Source organism: Mustela putorius, unplaced genomic scaffold, assembly GCF_011764305.1.
Source record: "Mustela putorius furo isolate JIRA1106 unplaced genomic scaffold, ASM1176430v1.1 tig00003898_pilon_pilon_pilon, whole genome shotgun sequence".
Lineage (NCBI taxonomy): Eukaryota > Metazoa > Chordata > Mammalia > Carnivora > Mustelidae > Mustela > Mustela putorius.
This window is the reverse complement of record NW_025422047.1, coordinates 600,948-625,730: the sequence shown is the minus strand read 5'-3', so window position 1 is coordinate 625,730 and position 24,783 is coordinate 600,948. Positions and strand designations below refer to the sequence as shown.

Sequence of the window (24,783 nt, the reverse complement as noted above, 5' to 3'; positions counted from 1 at the left end):
GGGGTGGAAGTGACGTCTATGCTGCGCGCCGGAAGCGGGCTTGCAGAGTGAGACCAAGAAATAGCGGGTGTCAGTGGACTTGGGCCTGGGACCCGCTTTAGAGTAAGGAGTTTCAAAGCTTTGGTAGAAGGTCGTTGCCATGACGGCCCAGGGGAGCCTGGTGGCCAACCGAGGCCGGCGCTTCAAGTGGGCCATTGAGCTGAGCGGGCCTGGAGGAGGCAGCAGGTGAGGAGCCCTTTACCCCAGAACTGCCGCAGAGGAGTAAAACCCGACCCCTCAAGTACAACTCTCTGAAAATGATGGGTGGCACAAAGACGGCTCCCGAGGAGCCAGCGGCTTCTCCGTGGAGGTTTTTGTTGTTCCAAAGATGCTTATTTCATTACTCCCAATAGACAAAGGTCTGACGAACCCACGAGAGGGCTTTCTCTAATCTGGGCAGGTGTATCTGAGGGTCTTTATGCGTATGATTAGAACAGGAATGTGGGATATGAAGTGTGGGAGCCTGCAGCTTTAGTTTCTTGGTTTGGTTCTTTAGGAGCCGAAGTGACCGGGGCGGTGGCCAGGGAGACTCGCTGTACCCTGTGGGTTACTTGGACAAGCAAGTGCCTGATACCAGCGTGCAAGAGACAGACCGGATCCTGGTGGAGAAGGTACAGAGGTATAGATATCACAATAGTTTTTAGGCCAGTCCTGACCTCCGCATCCACCCTCCTCTCCCAGGCAGCATGTGGATCCTACTGTGGGACTCTTGCCCCTAATATTGGTAAACTGCTTGAGATTAATTTACAGTAGTAAAAGTGCTTAATAGTTGGAAAAATAAAAGATGTTTGAACATAGAAGGAAGTGGATTGAAGATTATCTATTGGTGCCAGTGCCTAACAGTTGAAGTCATCTTTTTTTTTTCTTTTCTTTCTTTCTTTTTCTTTTCTTTTTTTTTTTTAAAGATTTGTTTATTAACCATCTGAGCCACCCAGTAGTCCCTGACATCATCCTTTTACTCTAGTTCCCTTACCAGTGTATCAGGATATTCTTTTGGCTTTATCTTCAAAACAGACTAAAATTTTTGCTGCTTATCACTACTTCTTATCTTACCTATCCTTCTAGTCTGACACTAGTCCTCTCTTACCACTTTCCCCTTTGTTCTTTATTCCACTCTAGTCAGAATGGTCTTCTTGCTGCTCCTTGAATATAGTAGGCAGGCTTCCATCTCATACTTTTTGTACATGTTCTTTCCCTCTTCCAGGAATACTCTTCCCCCAGATATCTGTGTGACTTGCTCTCTTATCTCCCTTAGGTCTCCCAAATATTACCTTCTTAGAGAAGCCTACTCATGGCACTCTTATCCTGTTTTCCTACTTATCCTTTCCTACTTACTGCATTTCTTCATGTCATTCATACATATGATATAATTATTACCTTATACTTGTAAGGTCCAAGAAAGCAGATTTTGTCTCCCAAGTGCCCAGTATAGTGCCTGGCACTTTCTTTCCTCTTAGCCTTAATATTGTTAAATACTAAGTGATCTTCATTTCATGAAATGCAGTGATTTTTACATAAAAATGACAGCTGGTATCAGTTCTTTTCTTGAACAGTTTTATCATTTTTCATCGTGGTACTTGTAATATGAACAATAACATGAAAGTATGATTAAAATGGCCTGGTGTTGAAGGTAGGTTATTATACTTACTTTAGAACAGTTCTGCTGTATGGCGGGTTTGATCTTTAAATTCCCAGATAAATGATCTTTTATATAAGTGACACACCAGGGAACTGCTTATAAATATTTTTTCTTTTAACATGAATAAGCTGAAATGGATAGTGATATATTCTTCTAATATTGCTAGATTTACTTTGTTACTCTTCTGTTTAGTAGGATTTTTGCATTTAGATTCAGGAGTGGTATCGATCTATAAACTACACTCATAATGTCCTTGTCAGGTCCTTGTCAGGTATTTATGGGGCCCCATGTAATGAGTTGTAGAATGTTCATTTTTTATATAAGACGGGGTTTATCTTTTCTTTAAATGTTCAGAATTTGCCAAGAGAAACCATCTGGACTTAATTACAGATTCAGTTTCTTAAACAGTTTTATGACTATTTAAATACTCAATTTACTATGCCATTAGGTATTTTTTAGTAATTTTTCCATTTCCCCAAATTTATAATATGATCACTCTAAGATTTTATTTATTTGAGAGAGAGATGATGATGAGCAGGGGGAGGGGCAGAGGGAGAAGGAGGCACCCTGCTGAACATGGAACCTAAGGTGGGACTGGATCCCAGGACCCTGGGATCATGACTTGAGCCAAAGGCGGAAGCTTTTAACCCACTGAACCACCCAGGTGCTCATATGATCACTTTAATTCACTGCAAGAACTATAGAATTTTCCCTCTTTTATTCCCAGTGTTGCACAATTCTCTTCTTTTTCCTTCATCCGGTTCACCAGTATTGATGTTATTAATCTTTAAAAGAAGACACTTTTAGCCTTGTTGATTTAAAGAAAAATTAATTTCTTTTCTCATTTTTTCTTTTCATTTCCTTGTATTTAATTTGTTCCTTTTTCTAACTTGAAATAGATGCTGAGAATGACATGGATGGAGCTAAAGGGTATAAAGCTAAGTAAATTAAGTCAGTCAGAGAAAGACAAATACCATATGATTCCATTCATATATGAAATTTAAGAAACAAATGAGCAAAGAGGGAAGAAAAAGAGAGAGAGGGCCAAACCAAGAAACAGACTGTTAACTATAGAGAACAAACTGATGGTTACCAGAGGGGTGGTGGGTGGGGGGATGGGTGAAAGAGGTGATGATTAAGGAGGGCACTTGTGATGAGCACTAAGCATTGTATGGAAGTGTTGAGTCATTATATTGTACACATGAAACTAATATTACACTGTATGTTAACTGGAACTTTAAACTTACAAAAATTGCAAAAAGGAAGAAATAGACACTTTTAGTCTTCTAAATATGTATTTATTATAAAATTTTCAGTGCTCTGTGTCCCACAAATGTTAATATGTGGCTTTTTGTTAGCAGTTAACAGTATTTCTGGTTTCCATTGTAATTTATTCTTTTATTCATGGATTATTTAGAATACATTTGTTAATTCCAATGTTTAGGGAATTTTCAGTTTTCTTTTTACTGATTTTAGCTTAATTGCATAAGAAAAGAACATGCTTTGTATAATTTGGGTTCTTTGAGTTGACACTTTCTTCAAGGGTCAGCAAGTCGCCAGCTTTTGTAAAATGTCCCGTGTGTGTTTGAAAAGAATGTGAATTCTCCAAATGCAGTGTTCTGTATATGTCAGTTAAGTTTGTTAATAATGTCATTTAGATCTTAATATCTTGATTTGTCAGCTTTTTTTTTTTTTGAAGATTTTATTTATTTGACAGAGAGAGATCACAAGTAGGCAAAGAGGCAGGCAGAGAGTGAGGGGGAAGCAGGCTCCCAGCTGAGTAGAGAGCCTGATGTGGGGCTCAATCCCAGGACCCTGAGATCATGACCTGAGGTAGAGGCAGAGGCTCAACCCACTGAGCCACCCAGGTGTCCCTCAGCTTGTTCTTTTATTGATTGAGGTGTGCTAATCTCCCACCCTATGGATTTAACTATTTCAGTTTTAGATGGGGAAAGGAGAGATGCAGAAGCATAAGAACAAATGTAGGGAAGTTTTTTTGTTTTTATTTTTTAGCTAGATCATGGGGAAAAAATGGCTTCTGAAAAACCAATAGGAAAAAATATAACAAATGGTGAGGATGCCTTATTTTTAAACCTAAGGTTTATTTTATTTTTAAACCTTAAGCCAAGAACAGGCTTCCTGTGACAACATGGAGAAGGGCAGACAGAGGTGGTGGAACTGCGGAGTCAGCTCAGTCAAGAGCACAGAATTGGGAATTGTGTTCATTTGACTTTAACATCAGTAAATGTGGGACTGAACAATCAGAGAAAGACAATTATCTTATGATCACTCTGATATGAGGAATTTGAGAGGCGGGGGGGGGACTGATGGGGGACAGGGAAGGAAAAAATGAAACAAGACAGAATTGGGAGGGAGACAAACCATAAGAGACTCTTAATCTCACGAAACAAACTGAGGGTTGTTTGGGGGGGTGGGGGTTAGGGATAGGGTGACTGGGTTATGGACACTGGGGAGGGTATGTGTTATGGTGAGTGTTGTGAAATGTGTAAGCCTGATGATTCACAGATGTGTACCCCTGGGGCAAATAATACATTATATGTTAATAAAAATTTTTTTAAAATGCGGGACTGAAGATAGAGATCATAGGTTAAAATTGTGTTTTGTTTTAGCGCTGCTGGGATATCGCCTTGGGTCCCCTCAAGCAGATTCCCATGAACCTCTTCATCATGTACATGGCAGGCAATACTATCTCCATCTTCCCTACTATGATGGTGTGTATGATGGCTTGGCGGCCCATTCAGGCACTTATGGCCATTTCAGCCAGTAAGTATTCTTGGTACAACAACCCTTTCTTAAATTTTAAGAATTAAAGACAAATTTTAGTGAAATCCATGAAAATCTTTCATATTGCTTTTGGCTAGTTGCCAGGAGGGAGGGTTTGCAGGGTGGTGATGGTAGAGGTGGTGGCATGGTGGAGGGACATGGAGCTTATCATGGCTTTTTGTTCACTTTTAATGGTCCTATTTGCTATCTTACTTTGGATCTCTATTAGTTTAATTTTAATCTCTATTATTTTAACATATATCCTATTAAAAAAAAGTTGTTTTGGTTTTGAAACTTTTTATTACCCCAACAGCTTTCAAGATGCTAGAAAGTTCAAGCCAGAAGTTTCTTCAGGGTTTGGTGTATCTCATTGGAAACCTCATGGGTTTGGCATTGGCTGTTTATAAGTGCCAGTCAATGGGACTGTTGCCTACACATGCATCAGACTGGTTAGCCTTCATTGAGCCCCCTGAGGTAAGGCAAAGGAGAAGTTAAATTTTGGGCAGTTGTAATGTAAATAGCAGACCCATCTGATTATGGGGGGTTTAAGTTGGTACGAGAGCTTATTTCGTAAGAAATAAGATCCCTTGGGAGTTTGAAAGTTGTTAATTTTTTAAGGATAAGGCTAAATAGAGCCTGTGATTAAATGAAGTACTTGGTTCCATAAGTTAGTTCAACACCAATTCACCAATCACCTGTTTACCTTTTCTATTTTCAGAGGATGGAGTTCAGCGGTGGAGGACTGCTTCTGTGAAGAGGAGAAGGAAGCCCCTGGTGCCTGTGTATCGGGATCTCATTTACAACCTTCTTCTTGTGCCCCGTGGCTCCTTCTCAGCATACTAACTCTTAACGTTATCACTCATGCTGAAAGGAGCCCAAAGCTCTCTTTACTCCATGGTAAGGAGATGAATCCCAGAAAGAATGTATGTATCACTGCAAACACAAAGAAACTGTACCACAACCCTTGACTGAAAATAATGTAGAAAACTTTATTTATGTTTCCAGTACAGAGCAAAACAACAAAACTATAACTATGTAAACAAAAGAATGGTTGCTGCTAAATCAAGAACCACAGCAGCATCTCCTTTCAATAAATTAAATGGTTGAGAACAATGCTTAAAAAAAAAGTTGCACAGGTTTCCCTTAAATCTATTTTCCTTAATATTTCACTTCTATTTAACACAAGCTGGGACACAGAAATTCTGTTGGAAACACTTGTGGAAGATGTGAGAAACTAATGCTGGATTCAGATTATACATGATGAAAAGAAAAACAAACCAGACAAAAAGAGCACATAAATATGCTTACAGTGTAATTGCTACTTTAATATCCACAATAAGGGGTTTTTAAACACATTTAGGGGGAGTGAGGATTGGTGGGCTAGTTAGGGCCACAGAATCTGAGGCAAAGGAAGATACAAGGTAATGAACTTCCCCTGCCAAGAGGAACCGGGCACCTGTTGAGCAGATGCTGCAATTCAGACTTCAGCTTTTAAGATAGCTTCAGAAAGCAGAGAGCCAGCAACTGGAGAATGGATAGCTATAACCTGCCCTGGTAAATTTTAGCTAAGACTTAAAAGCTGGATCTTATTCAAAAGGCAGGAAGAGGTCTTTCCTTTCTCTTCCTTCTGGAAACAAAAGCCCCTTCCCCTAAGGTGCATTCTCTCTTATCAAGTTTTCAGTATTGCTTTATTTGCAGTGATTAGAAGAGATAAGACACTTTGCAGACAAACAACATCAGCAACACATGAACATGAAATGCTCTAGACAGAGAGGAGTTTAAATCTGGCCTAATAACCATTTTCCTATGTAATGGTGATTTTGTTTTAGGGGCTGAAGTAGTGGCTGTGTTAATAGCCACTAACTTTAAAAGATTCTTAGAGAGCTCCAACCACAAAAAGCTCTTCTAAAACTAACCTTGTTTTCTGCTCATGTTTTTTTTATCTGGAAAAAAGAAAAGTACATATCAACCACTTTGGCCAGAGGATGTGTGTAAATGTAGAGGAATTCCTGGGCAGGCTTACCTTTAAAGCATGGGGGCTTCAATATCTTGGATCCTAGAGAACCTGTTCCACTACTGTGGACTCAGCTAAGCTATAGAGTATTATAGTGGAAACTGTAAACAACGCTTCTACCTTCTGCAGGAAGGAGCAGGAAAAAATACTTAAAAGATTGTGTTTGCTTTGCTACCCCGACTGAGTCTTGAGGTTGAAGAAAGAGCAAAGGGAACAAAATACTCAATTTCTTAAGCCATACTGAAGAGTTTTCTCTGTCCATTAGAGTCAAATGAATAATCTGCTGGTACCTAGGTTTGCTTGCTCCATATTCTATTGGGTGATCAAAAAAGAGTGGCACTATTTCCCATTAGTAAAAGTGATTCAAAAGCAGTCATGAATACAGGCAAAATAGTTTTTCTAAATACTTATCCTATAAAAGGAACATTTCACACATATTTGCAATTACCACTCAAGGTAGTTTCCCTATGCTTGAAAGCTAGGTGTTTTATGACCGGTAAATTAAAATGACCAATAAATGTTTTATGAAGAGCAAATAAAAAGCTAAGCTTGTACAAGTGCTTCCTTGACACAGCTTTCTGAAAACAACTGGAATAGAAGAGGACTGTTGGATTGGATCATCTTAGTTCAGAGCCAAGTTCCTACAGTCACAATGAAGAATGAAATCTATAAAAGAAAAACGCTCATACTCTGGGCGTTTAGGTGAGTTGAGTGCCTCAAGTCTTTGCTATGGCTTTGGAAATGAGTCCATAGGTTTCTGAGTTAAAAGTAAGTTTCTTGAACCAGGTCAATGCCAATCATATGCCACTTTAGTGAAGCAGGTAGGGAGAGTAGCAGCAGCTCAATCTTTGGCACTATGGAAGGAGTATGGCTCTAGAACTTTGAATTCCATTGCTGGGTTCCCCTTTAAAAGACAGTCAAAAGTCCAAAGCTTTTAGAGAAGGATTTTAGCCAGTCTTCCTAGTTTATTCCTATGATTTTGGACCTGTGTCTATTAACCTGGAGGGCATAAAAGAAAGGAGAGGAGAAACTACTGGTCAATGTGTATCATCATCTAGATTTTTTAGATAACAGTTTGTATGTTTTGACCATGTCCCACAGGTAACTACAGATTGTTTCAGCAGATCTTAATTTGGAGTTTCCTTAACTTAGCCATTTGAAAAGAACCTGAAAGAAATTCTTTTACCTTTAAAAAAACATCTTCCAGGATAACAATGCCTGTATTACCATCTTAACCATAGAATGGGTTTTGAGAACCAGATGACATATAAACCGACACAGTATGTATACTTAAACCTGATATTCTGGGGGAATCTTGTTTTGGAGGAAGAAGCAGAAGCTGTAGCCATGTTTTAGTTTTTGTATAGTACCCTAAAATAAAAAGACAGTCCTGGAGAGCAGTGGATACATTAAAGAAAGTCAGCTAAAAAAGGTTTTCATCTTGGGCACAGGTTATCTCCACAAGGATGTTAGGTCCCCACATACTTGGTCATGAATTCTTTCATATGATGAAGCTGTGTCTCTGGCTGTTACCCCCATGGTATCATCACTGAACCATGACTTCTGACATTCCCCCTCCATGTGGGACATGTACTTTACTTTTTGTCTTCTTGAATTTCTAGCACCCCTTTTGCCAATTCATTTTAATGGTTTAGCTTGTTAATTCTAATTTGCCTTCAACTAGTACAGACATGGCTTTTAGGACTTGACCAGTGTTCTGATATTGAGGAAGTATCTGCTTCTTCTGTAAGGACAGCAGATCATATGACAGTGAAGAGCAAAACCATGTGTACTTCTTTGTACAAGTACTTGAGGCTCAGCTTGTCAAGAGTTCAGTGTGATGTATACAGAACCCGGACCTCTACTTGATGGGAGCAGTAGTAAAGAGCTGGCACTTCCATTGGAGAATGGGAGCCTTTTAGGAAAGGTGAGGCCAAGCAGAGTCTTCAGGAATAGATTATGAATAAATGGTAATCACTTCACTGCCACCACCTCGGACCAGGAGAACTCGCTCTAGTCCCTCGGTGAGCACTTCCAGGAACTCCATGTCTTCCGAATTGGTCAAGGAGACAAACAGGTGGGAGAAGATCACACTTTATAACCTGACATTATGATAATCAGGGTTCATCTGACTCAAAACTGCAAAATTAACATGCTTGTTTTAACAATTTTAACAACTCAAGATTTGGAGATGTCTGAACTCTGGTTCAATTTAACACTGTGACATAACCTAGGGATCTAACTCCTTTACGTATATAATCTAAGACCTTCATTTGTTAGACTTTTTTCTAAAAGTTATTTTACAAATGGGGAAACTTATAAGTAATGTATTTGTACCACATTAAAATAAGCCAAAAAAGAGGAAAAAGCCACAACAGGACAGCTTATAAGGGTGCTAGAGAGAACCCAAGTAATTTCTAAGTGAAGCAGCTCAAATCAGATTTTTCTGCCAGTGCTTTTTTTTTCTTAATCTCTTTTTCTTAAAGGTAGTGATGGGAATGGGCCATTCTATACCATTGCATTTCTGAAGGGGTCCCATTAAAAAAAACCCTGCGATCAGGGTATGAGGAAAAACCCTTATCTTTTTTTCCCCCTCAGAGGAGATTTAATTGAAACTGCTTCTCTCCTAACTACATCCATAAGTAAGGGGCTTTGCAAAATGGATGGAGCCTGAAAAGAAGAAAGGACGTGGGTATTGCATCTCTAGGATTGTTTCAGAAAGGGTTCTATACTGTGAATATCAGAAGTCATTTTGCAAGTTTACCATCTAAAAACTCTCTTTAGGGTTCAGAGAGAATATATATACCCAACTCCCCCAAAGAAGATCAATCTCACTGCTGTGTAAGAACCCTTACCAAAGACTTTTAATGGCCTTCCCTCCTTGAGAGAGAAACATGGGCACAGACAATGACTTAAGGTTATCTAGTGGTCTCATCTAAGAAACAGGCTAAGACCTTCCCTACTGGTAGCTCCACTCTTGGAAAGGATACAGTTTTCATCACCTTCAGGGTTTCGGGGTGGCCCAGGCATATTCAACAAAACCAGCTTCGCTTCATGGGACTTGTTAACTATAACCTCATTGAGTTTCACTGCTGTGTGCATCCGTCTCACGTTGGAATGGTCCCTGGGCGGGTGAAAGGGAGAAACAGGTGGTTAAGGCAAAGAGAAAGCTAGGCTATAGCCAATTTTAAAAACAGTGAGATACAGAGCTTTTTTGCTTTGACTATGAATAATGTAATGAACAAATGATTTCCTTATACACTGGGTTTTCTCATTCTACATTTGCTTGTTTTATGCCAGGAACACAGTATGGTGAGAAAGAAGGGTGGTTAGTTTATGCACAATGTTAACTCGTAGCTGATATGCACAGGCAAGTAACAGAGAGATGGCTAGATTTGGGGTGAAATGAAGAAGATACTTCATCCTCTGTATCCAGGCAAAGTCACATGTATGCCACTGACTAGGATACTGTGTTATGTGATAAGATTGTGTGTTGGAAAACTTACGGACGCATGTTAAGCAGGTCCTGGAATCCTTCCATCGACTTAGCCTTTTGTCCTCGGGATGCCATGTACTTGTCTTTTGTCCAAGTCATGTGCACCTTCTCCTGGTAGGTCTCTGTCTCTTCATCCTCATCAGAGCCAATGCTGGTCAATCGCAGCATTGAGTTCCGGTCCTTCACCAACTGTGCCTGAGGAGGGGCCAACACAGCTATGACCTCTATACCCAGTTTCCTCTCATGCTTTAGCTTCAATTATTTTCAAACAATAATGTGGTTATAGTGGGAGAACTGATAAAGTAAGATGGAAAGAATGTGTCATTCTATGAGAATAATACAGTATCATCCCTCTCAGTGACAGACTAGGATTCAGTGAATGCAGGAAGGTCTCACCTCTCTGTCCCGCTCTGTTTTGGACAGTCGCATGTGTCGGAGCATCTGGGACCTTTGCTCCATCATCAGGGTGCGCTCATAAGTGTAAGCGGATATGTCACTGTCATGCTGCCATAGACAACGCAGAGTGGGCAACAAGCACAAAAGAGAAAGAAGAACTGAACCACTCACTTTCATTTCCATTTGCTAAATTAAGCCAGAGAAAGTACCACAATATCAACCTACGTTACACCCCTATTTTGTTAAGTTACTGAGTTATATAATATTATGAACTATCAAACACAGAAGCACTGACATTCCTTTCCGTAATCTAACCATTACATATATATTTCCTTGAAACAAAATACAAACTCTAGTCTTTTTTTAAAATACTGCCAGGTTATTTTTAAAAAGCTGTGTGTGATTTTAACATGCATAAATGAATTAAAACTTAATAAAACCATATTAAGCAGACAAGAATCTGGGAGAAATATAAAGGCTGTACAACAAACAAGAAAGCAAAAATTTAAAAAACAACACCAAATACACAAAACATACATAGTCTACTTATCTAGATCAATGTATTAGGGCTCTGTCAGAACTAAGGGATTAATCCACATTTGCAGCTGAACAATTTCCCAAACCAGAAAAAGTTCTAGGAAGACAGAGTAGGAAACGGGGGAAGGGTGGTCTGTTTGATCTCAAACTCCGCTTTCTCACCATCTCCACCACTTCCACCTCTGCTTCAATGCGTAAGTGGTAGAGGAAGGTAGCCAGGTCCTTCTTCATCTGAATACTGTTGTCTTCTAGTTGGGCTACTGTGAAGATCCGTATGCTACATTTTCGCCACACCTGAGAAAGTACCATACATATATGGCAAGTTAGATGCAAGAAGCCCCCCTCCCCCCCAAAAAAGAGTGATTCCTAAAACACAAGACATTTTTTGCTTTGGACAACCTTCCTGTAGTATCAGGGTATTTGTTTTTAGCTTCTAACTGGATATACTGTTGTATGAGAGCAAAAGCTTGACTAAGAAACACATTAAAAACAACTTTAAGGGGCGCCTGGGTGGCTCAGTGGGTTAAAGCCTCTGCCTTCTGCTCGGGTCATGATCTCAGGGTCCTGGGATCAAGCCCCACATCGGGCTCTCTGCTCTGCAGGGAGCCTGCTTCCTCCTCTCTCTCTGCCTGCCTCTCTGCCTACTTGTGGTCTCCCTCTGTCACAAAACAAAACAAAACAAAACAAAAAAACAACTTTAAGAAGTTCTTAATTTCCTAACAAGAAGAAAACCAGCAAAAGGGGACACAGAATACATTAGGAGGGTGCTGTATTTGGATAGCATATTGATGGCCCCATGCAGACTCTAAAAGTTACTATTTTAACTTTTTTAAATTTATTTTTTATTCATTTTCATCATAACACTATTCATTATTTTTGCACCACACCCAATGCTCCATGCAATCCGTGCCCTCTCAAATACCCACCACCTGGTACCCCGACCTCCCACCCCCACCCCTTCAAAACCCTCAGATTGTTTTTCAGAGTCCATAGTGTCTCATGGTTCACCTCCCCTTCCAATTTCCTCCAACTCCCTTCTCCTCTCTATCTCCCCATGTCCTCCATGCTATTTGTTATGCTCCACAAATAAGTGAAACCATATGATAATTGACTCTCTCTGCTTGACTATTTTAACTTTTAAACTTAAATTTTAAAGTTCAGCTTAACTAGTCTTACCAAAGGATGAGCATGCATATGTATAAGATACAAAAACATCCGAACAGAGGTTTCCAGTATTTGAGAGACTTTGGTCTTTTTTTCTTTTAAATGGATGTGTTTCACTTGCCAGTGTTTCTCCAAGAGTTCATATGGAACTTTATTAATTTGCTGAATTTCACTTGGAGATAGATATCAAATAGAAAAAAGACTACTTCTCATACAGTTGGAACTAGGATCATGGGAATGCTAAGAAAAATCCCCAGCTCCTCTGATCCTAAGCCCCAACACTGTAATCAGAGGGAAAGGGTCAGCCTAGTGAACCAGGACAGATATTAAGGGAGAAAGACTTTTTTTTTCCAAAGGTATCTAATGTACCTTGTGCTGTTTGAGTAGGAAAGGTAATAACATGAGCATGCCCCCATCATGCACAATCCACCACACATCAATGTTGCCCTCAGAAAACTGCTCCACATTGCTGGGAAAGAAGGAGATGTTTTTAGCCACCAGCAGGGCCAGATGGGCAGCAGTTGTCACTCGAACTGTGCCTAGGGAGAAAACAGAATCAGGACAAACAGAGAAGACTCCTCACACTTGCCTTGCTTCCTACCATGTCAGGAAAGCAAGAATAATGGTTTTTGAGTTGGTTGTGGTTTTTTTTGTTTTGTTTTGTGTTTTTTTGTTTTTTACATTTCTTTAAGCAAAGTGTTCTGTTTACATAGTGGGTTATACCTCATTGGATAACAACAATCATTAAGAAAAATCTGAATAACTAACAGAATTAGATTCAGAACCATGATTTACATTACTAAATTCCGATCACTGCATTTCTAAGGTTGGGGGGTTATGTGAATTCTGAAGATTTTGATGAAAGACAATCCTTCCAATTCCTGTGAGAATGTCAATGTGGCAGATCATAAATGAAAACTGGGCAATTTCAGAGATAATTCCTAGCATGATACTTGACAGAGATAAACAATTCATGAACATAATATAAAGCTGGAGGGGGTGAGGAGAATAAGATTATCATTGTTAGTAGTTATTTAGGTGCCCTTATAGGACTATGCTTCAGCAATGGCCCAGTCTCTACTTTTGGAGGCTATGGGGTGGGACTAAGGCAACAGAGGTTTGACTGTATCCCCTATTTGGGCCCTTTGGATAAAATGAAAAGTGTTCTGTACCAATAAAAGTCTTCCATGCTCGGGCATCTTCACTCTGGCGCCAACCATTAGGCCATCCCATCACCACCGTGTTGTGCTTCATGCCTCCAAGGCCACATGACTGGATGAGGTGGGAAATGCCCTCCCTCAGCTTGGCGGCCACCACCAGCTGGCAGAACCCTTTCACCTTCTCTGCCTCCATTAGATGCTTTATAGTCTGAAAAAGAGAACCTCAATGCTGAATTGCTTCACCCTGTTTCACTCTCTAAGTGCTTACTACATATAGTGCTGGTTGACTACATAGAGTTTTTCTGCCTTTTCCTCTGTAACATACTAAACAAATCAAGAACAGGGATCTTCATAAAACAAATATTCAATATTCTTTCTTAACTGACCAGGCGGAGTGTGAACATGATCTGCTTCCTTCCTCAATCACCCTGATGCCCCGACTCATACTATTAGAAACTCAATATGATGATTCAGTTTCGCTTAAGAATTTTCTCAGGTATGTTTTTTCATTTCTCCTATTTCCATCTGTTTTGATATTTTAATGATGATTACTGATGACCATTGTCTTTGCTTTACTATTATTTATTCAAGCCAATTTGAGATAATATTTCATTTATTCTTACTCCACTCTCTTAGTGGAAAGACGAAGGGAATAATGGCATAGAAGACATGATTTTCCTGAAGGCAGAGATTAAGTCAGTGGTGTAGCACGGGTAATAAGCAAGGTTTATTGATTTCCAACCCTGTGCTTTTTATTTATTTTTACCATCATTCCAGACTAATGTTTCTTCAAGTATTTCTAGTTTTCAGGGTTTCAAAGTATTCCAAAATGAAATCCAGTAAAATTTTTGAAAAGTAATTGTACGTTTCTCTGAACAGCAGGGTTGGTTTTATCATTAAAGTAAGTATTAGAGTCAAAACCGCTTTCTTCTTTAGGGAGAACTCACTTGGAAAGTTAATCAAAAGTAAAGCAACCTTGGTCATGACTACATACCAATGTAGGCTGGTAAGGAGAAAGGAAAGTTGTTCATGGCCCCTTATCATCAGAATGAGCAGAACCATCTCCACAGTTCAAAGGATAGTTTTATTTACATGACTTCTCTGAGGCCTGAGTCAACGTTTAGAGTCTATTTGGAAACAGTGCTTAGCCTTGACAATCTTGAAAGTTTAGTAACGCTTGTTAAATGGAAAACATAAATTATTATCTTCTGGTCATCTCATTATTTAGGAGACGATGATGGTTCAAAAGTTAGCACTAACAAGGAAACCTCCCAGAACATGCAGGAAAGCAATTAACTTAGAAATATAATGTCTGACAACTTAACATCACAAAGTCATAAGCTAAATTCCACTAAGTCAATACGTCTTGACTCTTACCTGCTCAGCAGCTAAAGCTTCCCCGTAGTTCTCCAGGAAGTTCCCCACAATGACAGAGCCCACAATAGTGAGACCCTTTCCTGCTTTAAGTTGTGAGGCAAAGGTGAGGAGGCGAGGATGCTTAACATGTAAGTCTTCATCTAATTTCAGTAATACAAGTAATTGAGGCCTGTAAAGAGGTTGGTGGGAGAGTGGGAGGGAAAAAACACTTTTGAGTTTGGGGAACAGAATGATAAATTCTACCCTTTAATTCAGGAGATCTAAATAAAACGTAAATGGGAAGAAGGAAGAGATTAGAGGAAACATTAGGATGAGGCTGTAGTTTATTTGAATCCTCCCAGTATTACCACAGATTGATCATTCTGCGAGGAACAAAAAAATGGCAGAAGTCTAGATCAGATATCCCATGAAGCAAAGAAAATAAAGTATGAAGGATTTGGAATCATTCAAAACAGGTCCTTCACACCAATTCTTTGAGCCACCTGAATTCCTTATCCTATAATCACTGAAGCACACAGTTGTGTGTGTTAACCATGTGCCAAACACCATACCACTAAGCTCTATTGATCTCTTTACCTCCAGTTTTTAGTGTGTGGTGGTCCTTCTTCCAGCCGGAGCAAAGCAAACCGGGCTGCACTGAGGGACAGCCCACGGATTCCATCACCCCACTCTTTCTCCGCTCTGGGAGAAAAAAGAGAAAAAAGCAGAGACAAGTATCAACTATAGCAAGTATAATTTCAAAACAAGGGTTTTTTTTCCCTCTTTCTAAAACGAACATATGCATGCAGTTGAAAATTAAAACTCATATTAATTATTAATATAATGCTCTTAACATAATGAACCCACGAAAAGCAGACCCATATTGCCCTTCAGCAGTGGACCACACTGTACAATAAACAATTCAAAACAAAGGCTGGAAGGATCACTTGCTCATTCTTCTATGTAACTGTTCAAAAGCAATGATGTAAAATAGCAATTTGGAGAAGGAAATTACAACAGACACAAAGTTTAATTTAATTTTGAAAATAATAGGGAGAAAGCAAAATTCAATGTAATCTTCTGAACCAGTGTTATTTATTCCTAATTTTTGTAAGTTTTTTCTGTAGTCTTGTTGTTATGAAGTTTCTCAGTATTAATTTCTTTTTTATTTCAGAGATTTTACCTTAACTGAAGAGGGAAACATAAATACTTATATTTGTGTTAGACTTTAATATCATTATTTTGACATGTCCTTCTAGCAACTTTTTAAATTGATCTGTTCATATTTTCTCAATGGGTTCTCCTTATTGATTCTGTAGTTTGTGTCTGTAAGATGGCTAAAAGAATTTGGGGTTATAGAGTTTAGTTGCAGTTAAATGAAGCTGTCTGGATCCTTAATGCAATTTTCATTGAGCTGGCTCTACCAAACTAGTCCATTTTGATACCTGTAGCAGTAATTAAGGTCAAATCCACAGACTCACCCTTGGTACTCGATGTACTTGTAGATCATACCAGCTATTACCATAGCTACAATGGCGTAATACCAGGAAGAAATGAACATCAGAGCCAGACAGATACTCATTCCCATGAAAGAGAGGGCCCTAGAAAATTAAAAACCAAAATGCAAACAAGAAAATGTTTTTCTAAGCAGCTAAAAAGAAGCCTGTGCTAGAGGTGCTTCTCAAACTGGTGAAGGATTGTTATTATTATCTTTTTAATTCCAATATACTGCAGACTGAACTTTTATAAAATGCAATAAAAATGAATTATTAGAAACATTACTATATGCCTGGATGCTGTGAGAATGTCAAATTGCTATAAAAGTTTCAAAATGATTTTTCTCAATTTTTATAGTTATCGTATCATGGACTGCAATAGTCAGCAAATCTGCACTGAGGCCCGAACCATCCTTTGTGCTGATGTTTCCCACTGCTGGAAAAACATATAAATGAACAGGTTGTAATGAAAGTTATCTGTAGGTGTGAGGATAATAAATACCTACTTGGCAAAGCAAGAATGGGGCACACAGAGTTATTAACATGATCTTTTTTTTTTTTTAAGTATTTATTCATTTGTTTGACAGACAGAGATCACAAGTAGGCAGAGAGGCAGGCAGAGAGAGAGGAAGGGAAACAGGCTCCCTGCTATGCAAAGAGTAGGACCCTGGGATCATGACCTGAGCCACGAAGGCAGAGGCTTTAACCCACTGAGCCACCCAGGCACCCCTGAACATGGTCTTTTAAAAAGAAATATCTCATGTAAATATTGCTTAAAACCTTATGAACATTCCTTAGCATCATGCAGAACCCACTAAAGGAAATCTGCCATTAGTTTTCTTACTTTACATTAAGAGAAACTTGGCAGAGGGGTGCCCGAGTAGGTTGTGGGTTAAGTGACCAACTCTTGATTTTGGCTCAAGTCATGCACTCAAGGTCCTGGGATCGAGCTATGCATTGGGCTCAGCACTGAGTGTGGAGTTTGCTTAAGATTCTCTTTCTTGGAGTGCCCAGGTGGCTCAATCGGTTAAGTGTCTGCCTTTAGCTCAGGTCCTGATCTCAGGGTCCTGGGACTAAGCCCCACATCAGATTCCCTGCTCACTAGGAAGCCTGTTTCTCCCTCTCCCTCTCCCAATCACCCTGCTTGTGCTCTCTTGCTCTGTCAAATCAATAAATAAAAAGTCTCTCTTTCCCTTTGCCCCCCCCACATGTGGTGGCTCTCTCTCTCTGTCTCCCTCTAAAAAAAAGGAGAGAGAAAAACTTGGCAAGAGAATGATGAAATGCCTGTTTTGATCAAATAGATTAAGTAGATAACCATGCTTACTGAAGTTCTTCTGTGTACAGAAGGAACTTCTTAGCTCTACGATGAATGAAAGAGTGAACAGGAGAGTTGTTAATATGGAGAAAATTATCTCTAATAAAAACATAGGATAAGGATAAAGGGAAAAGCTAACAAAGCAAAACAGTAACACAACAAAGTTCATAGTGAACATTTAATTAAGGTTAAAGCTAGAAAGAGGATTAGAGGTAATAATACAGTAAGGATTTAAATTTTTGCCACATAAAGGTCACACTAGTGCCTACCACTGGTGAGTGAAGTCAGGAAAGGGTCAAGGAGGAAGGCAGCACAGAGGAATGTAGCAACAGGTGCACACAGGACATATTAAGAACCTTTAGCTATGACAGGAAGGAAATGAGGAGGAGATGGGATGGCAGCTAAAAGCGTGATGACTCCCTTAGTGGTGGAGATGTGAAGGCAGCAGCTATAGCAACGTTTCACTGTGAGCTTTACTATGTAGCAGGATGGTAAAATTAAATATGATATAGTTATGTGTTTTGTTAAAAGCTACAAAGCTAGGGAATAGTAGAGTTGACACTGAGCTAAGGTCATCTAACTCCACAGCTCATACTCTTACCTGCTAAATGAACCTCGTAAGGAAGAGAGTTCGAGAATGAAAACTGATGAGAAAATGAGAATGAAGACAGAAAAGGGGTGAAGCCCAGCCCTTAGCTAAGAAGGAAATGGGAAAACAAATAATGCAAAGGGTAGGCTGGTTTAAGCTGAAGAATACAGCAGACTGGAAATACATATTTCATAGTTTCTGTCTTTATTCTCAAGTAGGTGTTATAAAGTGAACTACGAAAACACATGGTAATTTGGTAGAAATTCAGGTGATCACCGAAGCTGAAACAGGCAGGACAGGATGGCTGGCCAAGAAAAATTTTATTAACCAACCCAGAATCTCCTACTTTTCTAGTTCATGACAGGTTCTCTCCAAATTTGGGGAAGAAAAAAAAAAAGAACAGACTTACCAGTGGTAGTAGCGGAACCGGGGTCTCCAGTTAGGTGTTCGAAGTAATGTTTGTAATGCACATGCCAAATTCACAAAGAGGTAACACATCAGGAAAAACCTGGCAGAATAAAAATAGTAAAAGGCATGATTATTATTGTAAAATGATTCTCCAAGGGTTATGGTAAATAGAGACCTTTGTTGTGTTTAAGCTTCTGTTCTAGCTCACTATAGCCTTTGATTAAGACTAGGATGTAGAAAAATTTAACTTCTCCCCATGAATTTGCTCATTTTTCTGCATTCTCTCACAGTGAAAGACACATCCACTCTATACCCAGTTGTTTTTGGGATAATCCAAGTTTCCTCTTTGTTACTTATCTTTGTTCCAAATTAACTTATCAAGTCCTATGGATTCTACCTATTTACACATTTTAAAACCTTTCTCCTCCCTTCCATCTCTACTGCTATCACCTTATTTCAGGATCTCATTTCTTCCCTGCTGGATTAAATAAGTTTACGGGTAGCATTCTCAGCCCAATTTCAGCCTCCTTCTCACTTGTCTTTTATACCAAACTGATCATTCTAAAACATAAACATGATCTCAAAGGATCACTCACAACCTCCAGGTAAAAGTTCCAGGTCTTTTGTGACCTGGCTCTACCTGCCTCTCTGCTCAGCTACTCTCAACAGTCACACTCCATTCTATCCAAAGCCAAACTACTTTGAATTCTCAGATGTGCTATGTGGTTTCATTCCCAATTCCTTTACACACATTCCACGTCTGGAACATCTCACTCTTTCTTTGCTTAGTAAATAACCAGTCCTCTTTCAAGATGCAAGTGTCTCCTTTCCTAGAAAACCTTTCTTGAATCTCAGTCCTTTTTGAGCTCTTATAGCAGTGTTCACCTTTACCATAGTTCTCATCCCACTACACAGGATTACTGGTCTCTCTCTCTCATCAGTTCCTTAAGGTTCTGTCATTCATCTTTGTATTCCTAGCATGCTGCCCAGTGCCAGGCAGGTATTAAGTCATTACTAAGTCGCAGCTGAAGGAGCAAAGCTAACAGCAGCAGTAAAAGCTACAACCAGCTGATAATGAATAAGAAATGAAGGCAAAGAACTTTTGAAGTTATACAGGTAGGAAGAAACCATGATGATTTATAAAAGTTAGCCTTGAAGTTCTTAGGAATATATATTATTTAGGTGAAGTTACACCTGTACTTGGCTCACTCTTTTATCACTACTGTTGCATGCCTGATGGAAATCAACACGTACTACACATCATATAAGCAAGAAAAAAAGAGAAGAACTGGCTCTTACATAGAAAGAATTGGGGCCACAAGATCCAGGGAGGCGATAAGAATCCCCAGCTCTGCAATAGCAGCAGTTAGAAGTAAAGCCCAGGTAGGTTCCCCGTTGGCTTTGCTGTGACCAAAAACCTGTACAGAGAAGGGAAATATCAGACACAGGTGGTGGGATATGTCTGAGTCAATGTTCCCTGATTCCTCTATGCGACAGTTTCAGATATATGATGGATAATGGTGTTAACAACTGTGGCATCTTTTAAATAACTTTATCCTACTCACATATAAACTCATCCCCCATAGCGACTTAGAAGGTTTTGTACTAAAAACCCACGTCTTCACATTGTATGATCTAGTAATTCCTAAGCCTATGAAGACCCACACAGTTTCTCATAAAATCTGACAAAAAGGAAATAGGGTATGGGAAAGGGACACTCACCCTCAGAAAGGGTATGATGTTATCCTTGGCTATTGCCTGTAGCAGCCTTGGTGCACCTGTGAGACTCTGAAGTCCAGCCCCACACGTGGAGAAGAAGGAGCCAATAACAATCACCCATGGGGAAGGCCAAGATAAGGTACCCACCACCAGATTACCTTTCACAGCATCCCCAAACCTGCGTAAGAAATGAGGGTATGGAAAATTATACTGGAAGACTAGAGAGACATTCACCTAATTTTTTCTGTTTATAATTTTTTAGAGAATTAAAATTGAGACAGACATAAGTATTAAGAAATGTAAAGGTAGGCAGATTTGATTTATATTAAGAAAAAATAACCTGTAGGCCCAGAAAATAAAGCTAAACTTCAATTATAGCTTCCCCCGCAAAATATCAAAATATCTGTGCTCTTTGCAACAAAAATTAGAAAAATACAAAAAATATAAAAACCAGGAAGAAATCCATAATCACAACATAACTGGTAATATTTAGTATACTTTCACATTTGAATCTGTTTACTGTTTTTAAAAATACAGATGAGATCACAGTATACCTGTAATTCCATATTTTTAACTTACATTTTCCTATGTCATGAAAAACTTTTCAGGAACAAAAATTTTAGTGGTTTTAACAATACTGCATCATAATTTACATAATCCATTTCTCTAGTGTTGATTTTACACTATGGAAAATACTGTGACTAACATCTTTATGCACATATCTACATTCACACATCCCAGATTTGTTCCCTTATGGCAGATTCCTAAGAGGGAATAACTGCAGTAAAAGAGATCAATATCTAAAATATTTCAAAATCACTACCAAAATGGTTATAAATTTCCAGAAAGGTTATAATACATTTTATTATTAAATTCCAGAAAGGTTATAATACATTTTATTTCCACTGGAAGTATATGAAGGTTTAAGTTTTATAGTACATACCTATTCCACACCAGCCTTGAGTATTAAAATTCTAAAAGTCAGTCCTAATTTGATGGGTTCATGTGATGTCATTGTTTAATTATTTATGGTTTTAACCATCTTTTATTAAGTATGACACACAAAAAGTAATGTACAAAAAAATGTACACTTCAATGAATTTTCACAAACATCCATGCAGCTACTATCTAGTCAAGGAACAGAACACTGCCAGCACCCAAATTTGCTCTTATGCCTACGGGCCAACACTAGCCCTTTTGTCCCCTCCACCACTGTCCTTTTAATTTTCAATAAATGAAATAAGGTATAGGTCTTTTGTTTCTTTCACTCAACATTGTGAAATTCATCCTATTTACTTTGTGTATAGCTGTGGATAATTTATTTTTCATTGCTCTATGGTTTTCCACTCCATTTCCATTATGAATACATAATTTATTCATTCTACTATTAATGAACATTTTAACTATTTCCAGATTTTGACTATTAATGATAATAGTGCTGCGAGAATTCTTATCCATGATTCTTAATGCACGTGTGCATGCATTTCTTCTTGGTCATAAGGTATGTGTACATTCAACATTAGAAGATAACGACCAACAGTTTTTCTTTCCTTTTTTATTTTTTTTTTTAAGATTTTATTTATTTATTTATTTATTTAACAGAGAGACACAGCGAGAAAGGGAACACAAGCAGAGGAGTGATAGAGGGAGAAACAGCTTCCTGCTAAGCAGGGAGCCCCATGTGGGGGCTCAATGCCATGACCCTGGGATCATGACCTGAGCTGAAGGCAGTGGCTTAACCAACGGAGCCATCCAGGTGCCCCGATAATGACCAACAGTCTTTCAAAGGAATACCAGCTTACATTTTCAGTACTTTTTATATTATGGAGTAATTTACCAAAGCTCATACACCCATATATTTTCAGTGACAATAGTACAGTAATAGTAAACTGTGCTACTTATTCTTTTTTGTCAACAATATGCATATACAGCATCTACTGGGATTTCTGTCCTAAAAGAACTCGATTGAGTTGGAAAGAGTGATATGAAAAGCTACAGTGTATATGGTATGTGCAATACTGTAGTGGCTGAATAAGAAGGGGTATATGGTTATCTCTGCTGGGTGAGTGTGAGAAAGATTCACAGGACAGAAGACACTCAGTCTAATTTTAGAGGATCGATGTGTCTACTAGGAGGGAATTAACTGTTCTAAGCAAAGGAAACTGCACAAACAAATGTGTGGCTGAGTATTTAGCATCAGGTTATGGCTGGAGCCCAGGGAGTTTACAAGGGAATGCTGGGAGAGGACATCAGAAAATGGTACACAGGGCCAGATCGAAATGATGGGTTTCAAGGGGCTTTTGGCAGGCTGTAAAGCAGGAAGGTTTGTACAATCTAATTTTGTGTTGTAGAAAAATCTAGTGGCAACAGGAAAGAAGGATTGAAGATGGTAATATTTAAAGGGAGATAACTACAGTAATCTAGACAGAAGATCCCAGAGGCCTGGGAAAGGGGACAGAGGTAAAGAATAGTGGAAGAGATCTACTGAGACGAAAGGTGGACTTCACAGGACTTAGAAACTAACTGGATGAGGGAACCGGTGGAAAAAGTCTAGGATGGCACCCATGTTTCTGTTTTAAGAAGGTGAATTGGGAGGCTAGTTAACTCCCCCAGATAGGGAAAAGGGGGAAGAGCTGTAGCAGGGTTAGGGGAAAGATTTTCTTGGTATCTCTTACAAAAACATAGTTTTTGCTCATAGGTGAGAGGAAAGGAAAAACACCCAGCAACCTTCATGAATGAAATGAAGAAATTTTCAAGACTGTATTTAGAATGCTAAACAGATACATACTTATATGTCTCATAGAGGAGATGCTAGAGACACTTAGAAGTTTTTGTTTTGTTTTAACTTGCTCTCCTTCACTTTTGGTTTCAGTTTTCCAACAGCTCTTCATGTGCAGGGAAGCCCTTGTGATGCAGACAAATTCACTACTTTATTGAAATGCTATATTCATTGCATCTCATATATTTATAACAATATAGCTGGTACTTATTATTTACTAACATTATGGGAACTACATACATATATTTCCTAATTGTTAGTCATGATCTATACCTCAGGCTGGGTTCCAAGTTTATGATTGTCATGGGGCAAAGTGGAATGATCAGATAAAATGGAAGACAGACACATAAATGTTACAAAGAGATCAACTACTTACTTGTCTCTAAGAACAACACCTTCAATACAGGCACCAAAAAGGACAACATTGCTTAAATCTACCATACTGAGAGTCAAGGAAGGTGACCTCCAACGCTCTGAGATAAAAAGTAAACACTCAGGATATTTCTTCTATCAGTAAAATGAGGTACTAAATTCACTAATGTTGTCAATTCTTCCTTGAATTTTAGAGCTGAGGTGGGTAGATTATCCAGTGAGAAGCGAGCTGGTAAGATGAAAGTATTGATCAGCCTCATTCCACAGATGTGCCTATGACTAAAACTCAGCCTAGATCCATGAAAAGGATACAGACAAAGGAGGTGGTCAGGATGGCGAGGATAGTGCCAATGGGGATAGACTTTTGAGCATCCTTCAGATCTCCAGATCTGTTTGATCCAGCCATGATACCTTTAGAGGAGGAAAAAAGAACAAGTTAACTTCTTAGTTCCTGGACACTTTGATATTCATGCTGATACCAAAGCCTGGAAGCAAATAAGAAGCTGGAGAATATAATTCTGTCTCCTGAGAAAAATCACTCCCTGGGTCTCCTAACTTCTAAAATAGAAAACAGCTCTTCTGCTTACCTGTGACAGAGGGAAAGAAGATCCCCACCAGAAGAGTAAAAGATGTGGTGATGTCAACAAGGACATATTCATGGTTTAAAATGCCTAAGACATCAGAAGATTTGGCTGAGGGCTTTTCAATGATCTCTCCCTTCGGTAGGTAATTACTCCAAAGATTCTCTGCAGTGGTAAGAAAAATGTATATAAGCAACAGAAATATGGAAAGAAGATAATTAGGTAATTTTCTACCTAAACAATATTCTAAATCCTCATGTACATAGTTTTTAAAGGTATGTTTGCTTCTACACGAGCACATATATATCATATAATAAAGAACATATAAATAAAAACCTACTGTTCTTTCTCATCTGATTCAAATGTAATTTGACAAAGTGCTTTGTTACATACAAATGCAATTAAATACACAAATGCAAATTAGTAGAAGTTAAGTGGACTAAAGATGAATGCTCAGCAGCTTATTTTTTTTTAATTAGTATTCAATGCTATTTTTAACACCTTAGTGTAAAGTTGCTTACATGCAAAGATATTTGTGGACCAAACATTTAAGACAAAAGTAACTTAAGGCAAGAGTTTCAGAAATTGGGTTGAGTGAGGAAAACAGCACATGTGGCTGCGGTGACACTGAAAGCTCCATCTGGTTGTCACTGTGGGAAGAACACTGGCCATTTTACAGTAACAGAACTTGCTTAGCTCTGTTCTCAAAAGGAGGGAAATTTTATTTTATTTTTTAAAAATATTTTATTTATTTGTTTGAGAGAGAGAAAGAACAAGCAGAGAGAGCAGCAGAAGGAGGAGAAGCAGACTCCCTGCTGAGCAGGGTACCCAACAAGGGACTCGATCCCAGGACCCTGGGATCATGAGCTGAACTGAAGGCCAATGCTCAACCAACTGAGCCACCCAGGTTCCCCCACAAGAGGGATATTTTAGCAGAAA

At 38.9% G+C, this 24,783-nt stretch overlaps 2 protein-coding genes across 7 annotated transcripts in view; one reads left to right on the top strand and one right to left on the bottom strand.

Annotated features, from left to right (window-relative positions):
• Window positions 1-8: 8 nt before the first annotated feature.
• Window positions 9-5,589, top strand: EMC4 (ER membrane protein complex subunit 4). Of its 2 annotated transcripts, XM_004751015.3 has the most exons (5): window positions 13-225; window positions 536-650; window positions 4,309-4,462; window positions 4,776-4,936; window positions 5,181-5,589. In XM_004751015.3, the coding sequence occupies exons 1-5, from the start codon at window positions 140-142 to the stop codon at window positions 5,214-5,216; spliced, it is 552 nt and encodes a 183-aa protein (XP_004751072.1). In that variant the 5' UTR covers window positions 13-139; the 3' UTR covers window positions 5,217-5,589. The 2 variants fall into 2 exon arrangements, with proteins under 2 accessions (XP_012910826.1, XP_004751072.1); XM_013055372.2 differs by lacking the exon at window positions 4,776-4,936 and having other exon boundaries at window positions 9-225.
• Window positions 5,427-24,783, bottom strand: part of SLC12A6 (solute carrier family 12 member 6) — an 88,377-nt gene continuing 69,020 nt past the window's right edge. For 4 of the 5 annotated variants that reach the window (XM_004751016.3, XM_004751017.3, XM_004751018.3 and 1 more), the window contains 16 exons: window positions 23,851-24,009; window positions 23,576-23,674; window positions 23,268-23,325; window positions 20,116-20,290; window positions 19,693-19,811; window positions 18,395-18,493; window positions 16,067-16,186; window positions 15,183-15,287; window positions 14,607-14,775; window positions 13,242-13,437; window positions 12,439-12,608; window positions 11,068-11,199; window positions 10,369-10,476; window positions 9,983-10,167; window positions 9,467-9,600; window positions 5,427-8,525 (listed from right to left, as the gene is read on the bottom strand). In XM_004751016.3, coding sequence (XP_004751073.1) covers window positions 8,434-8,525; window positions 9,467-9,600; window positions 9,983-10,167; window positions 10,369-10,476; window positions 11,068-11,199; window positions 12,439-12,608; window positions 13,242-13,437; window positions 14,607-14,775; window positions 15,183-15,287; window positions 16,067-16,186; window positions 18,395-18,493; window positions 19,693-19,811; window positions 20,116-20,290; window positions 23,268-23,325; window positions 23,576-23,674; window positions 23,851-24,009 — 2,120 coding nt within the window. In that variant the 3' untranslated portion in view covers window positions 5,427-8,433. Of the gene's footprint in view, window positions 8,526-9,466; window positions 9,601-9,982; window positions 10,168-10,368; window positions 10,477-11,067; window positions 11,200-12,438; window positions 12,609-13,241; window positions 13,438-14,606; window positions 14,776-15,182; window positions 15,288-16,066; window positions 16,187-18,394; window positions 18,494-19,692; window positions 19,812-20,115; window positions 20,291-23,267; window positions 23,326-23,575; window positions 23,675-23,850; window positions 24,010-24,783 lie in introns of those variants that run through there. The other variant, XR_006602891.1, reaches the window with a different exon arrangement.

What these genes read in the sequence shown, in the direction of transcription:
- EMC4 (XM_004751015.3), top strand. Translation starts at nt 140, where the DNA reads ATGACGGCCCAGGGGAGCCTGGTGGCCAACCGAGGCCGGCGCTTCAAG. An exon ending in ACCGGATCCTGGTGGAGAAG is followed by an intron (nt 651 to 4,308) that starts GTACAGAGGTAT and finishes GTTTTGTTTTAG; the next exon opens with CGCTGCTGGGATATCGCCTT. An exon ending in CCTTCATTGAGCCCCCTGAG is followed by an intron (nt 4,937 to 5,180) that starts GTAAGGCAAAGG and finishes TTCTATTTTCAG; the next exon opens with AGGATGGAGTTCAGCGGTGG.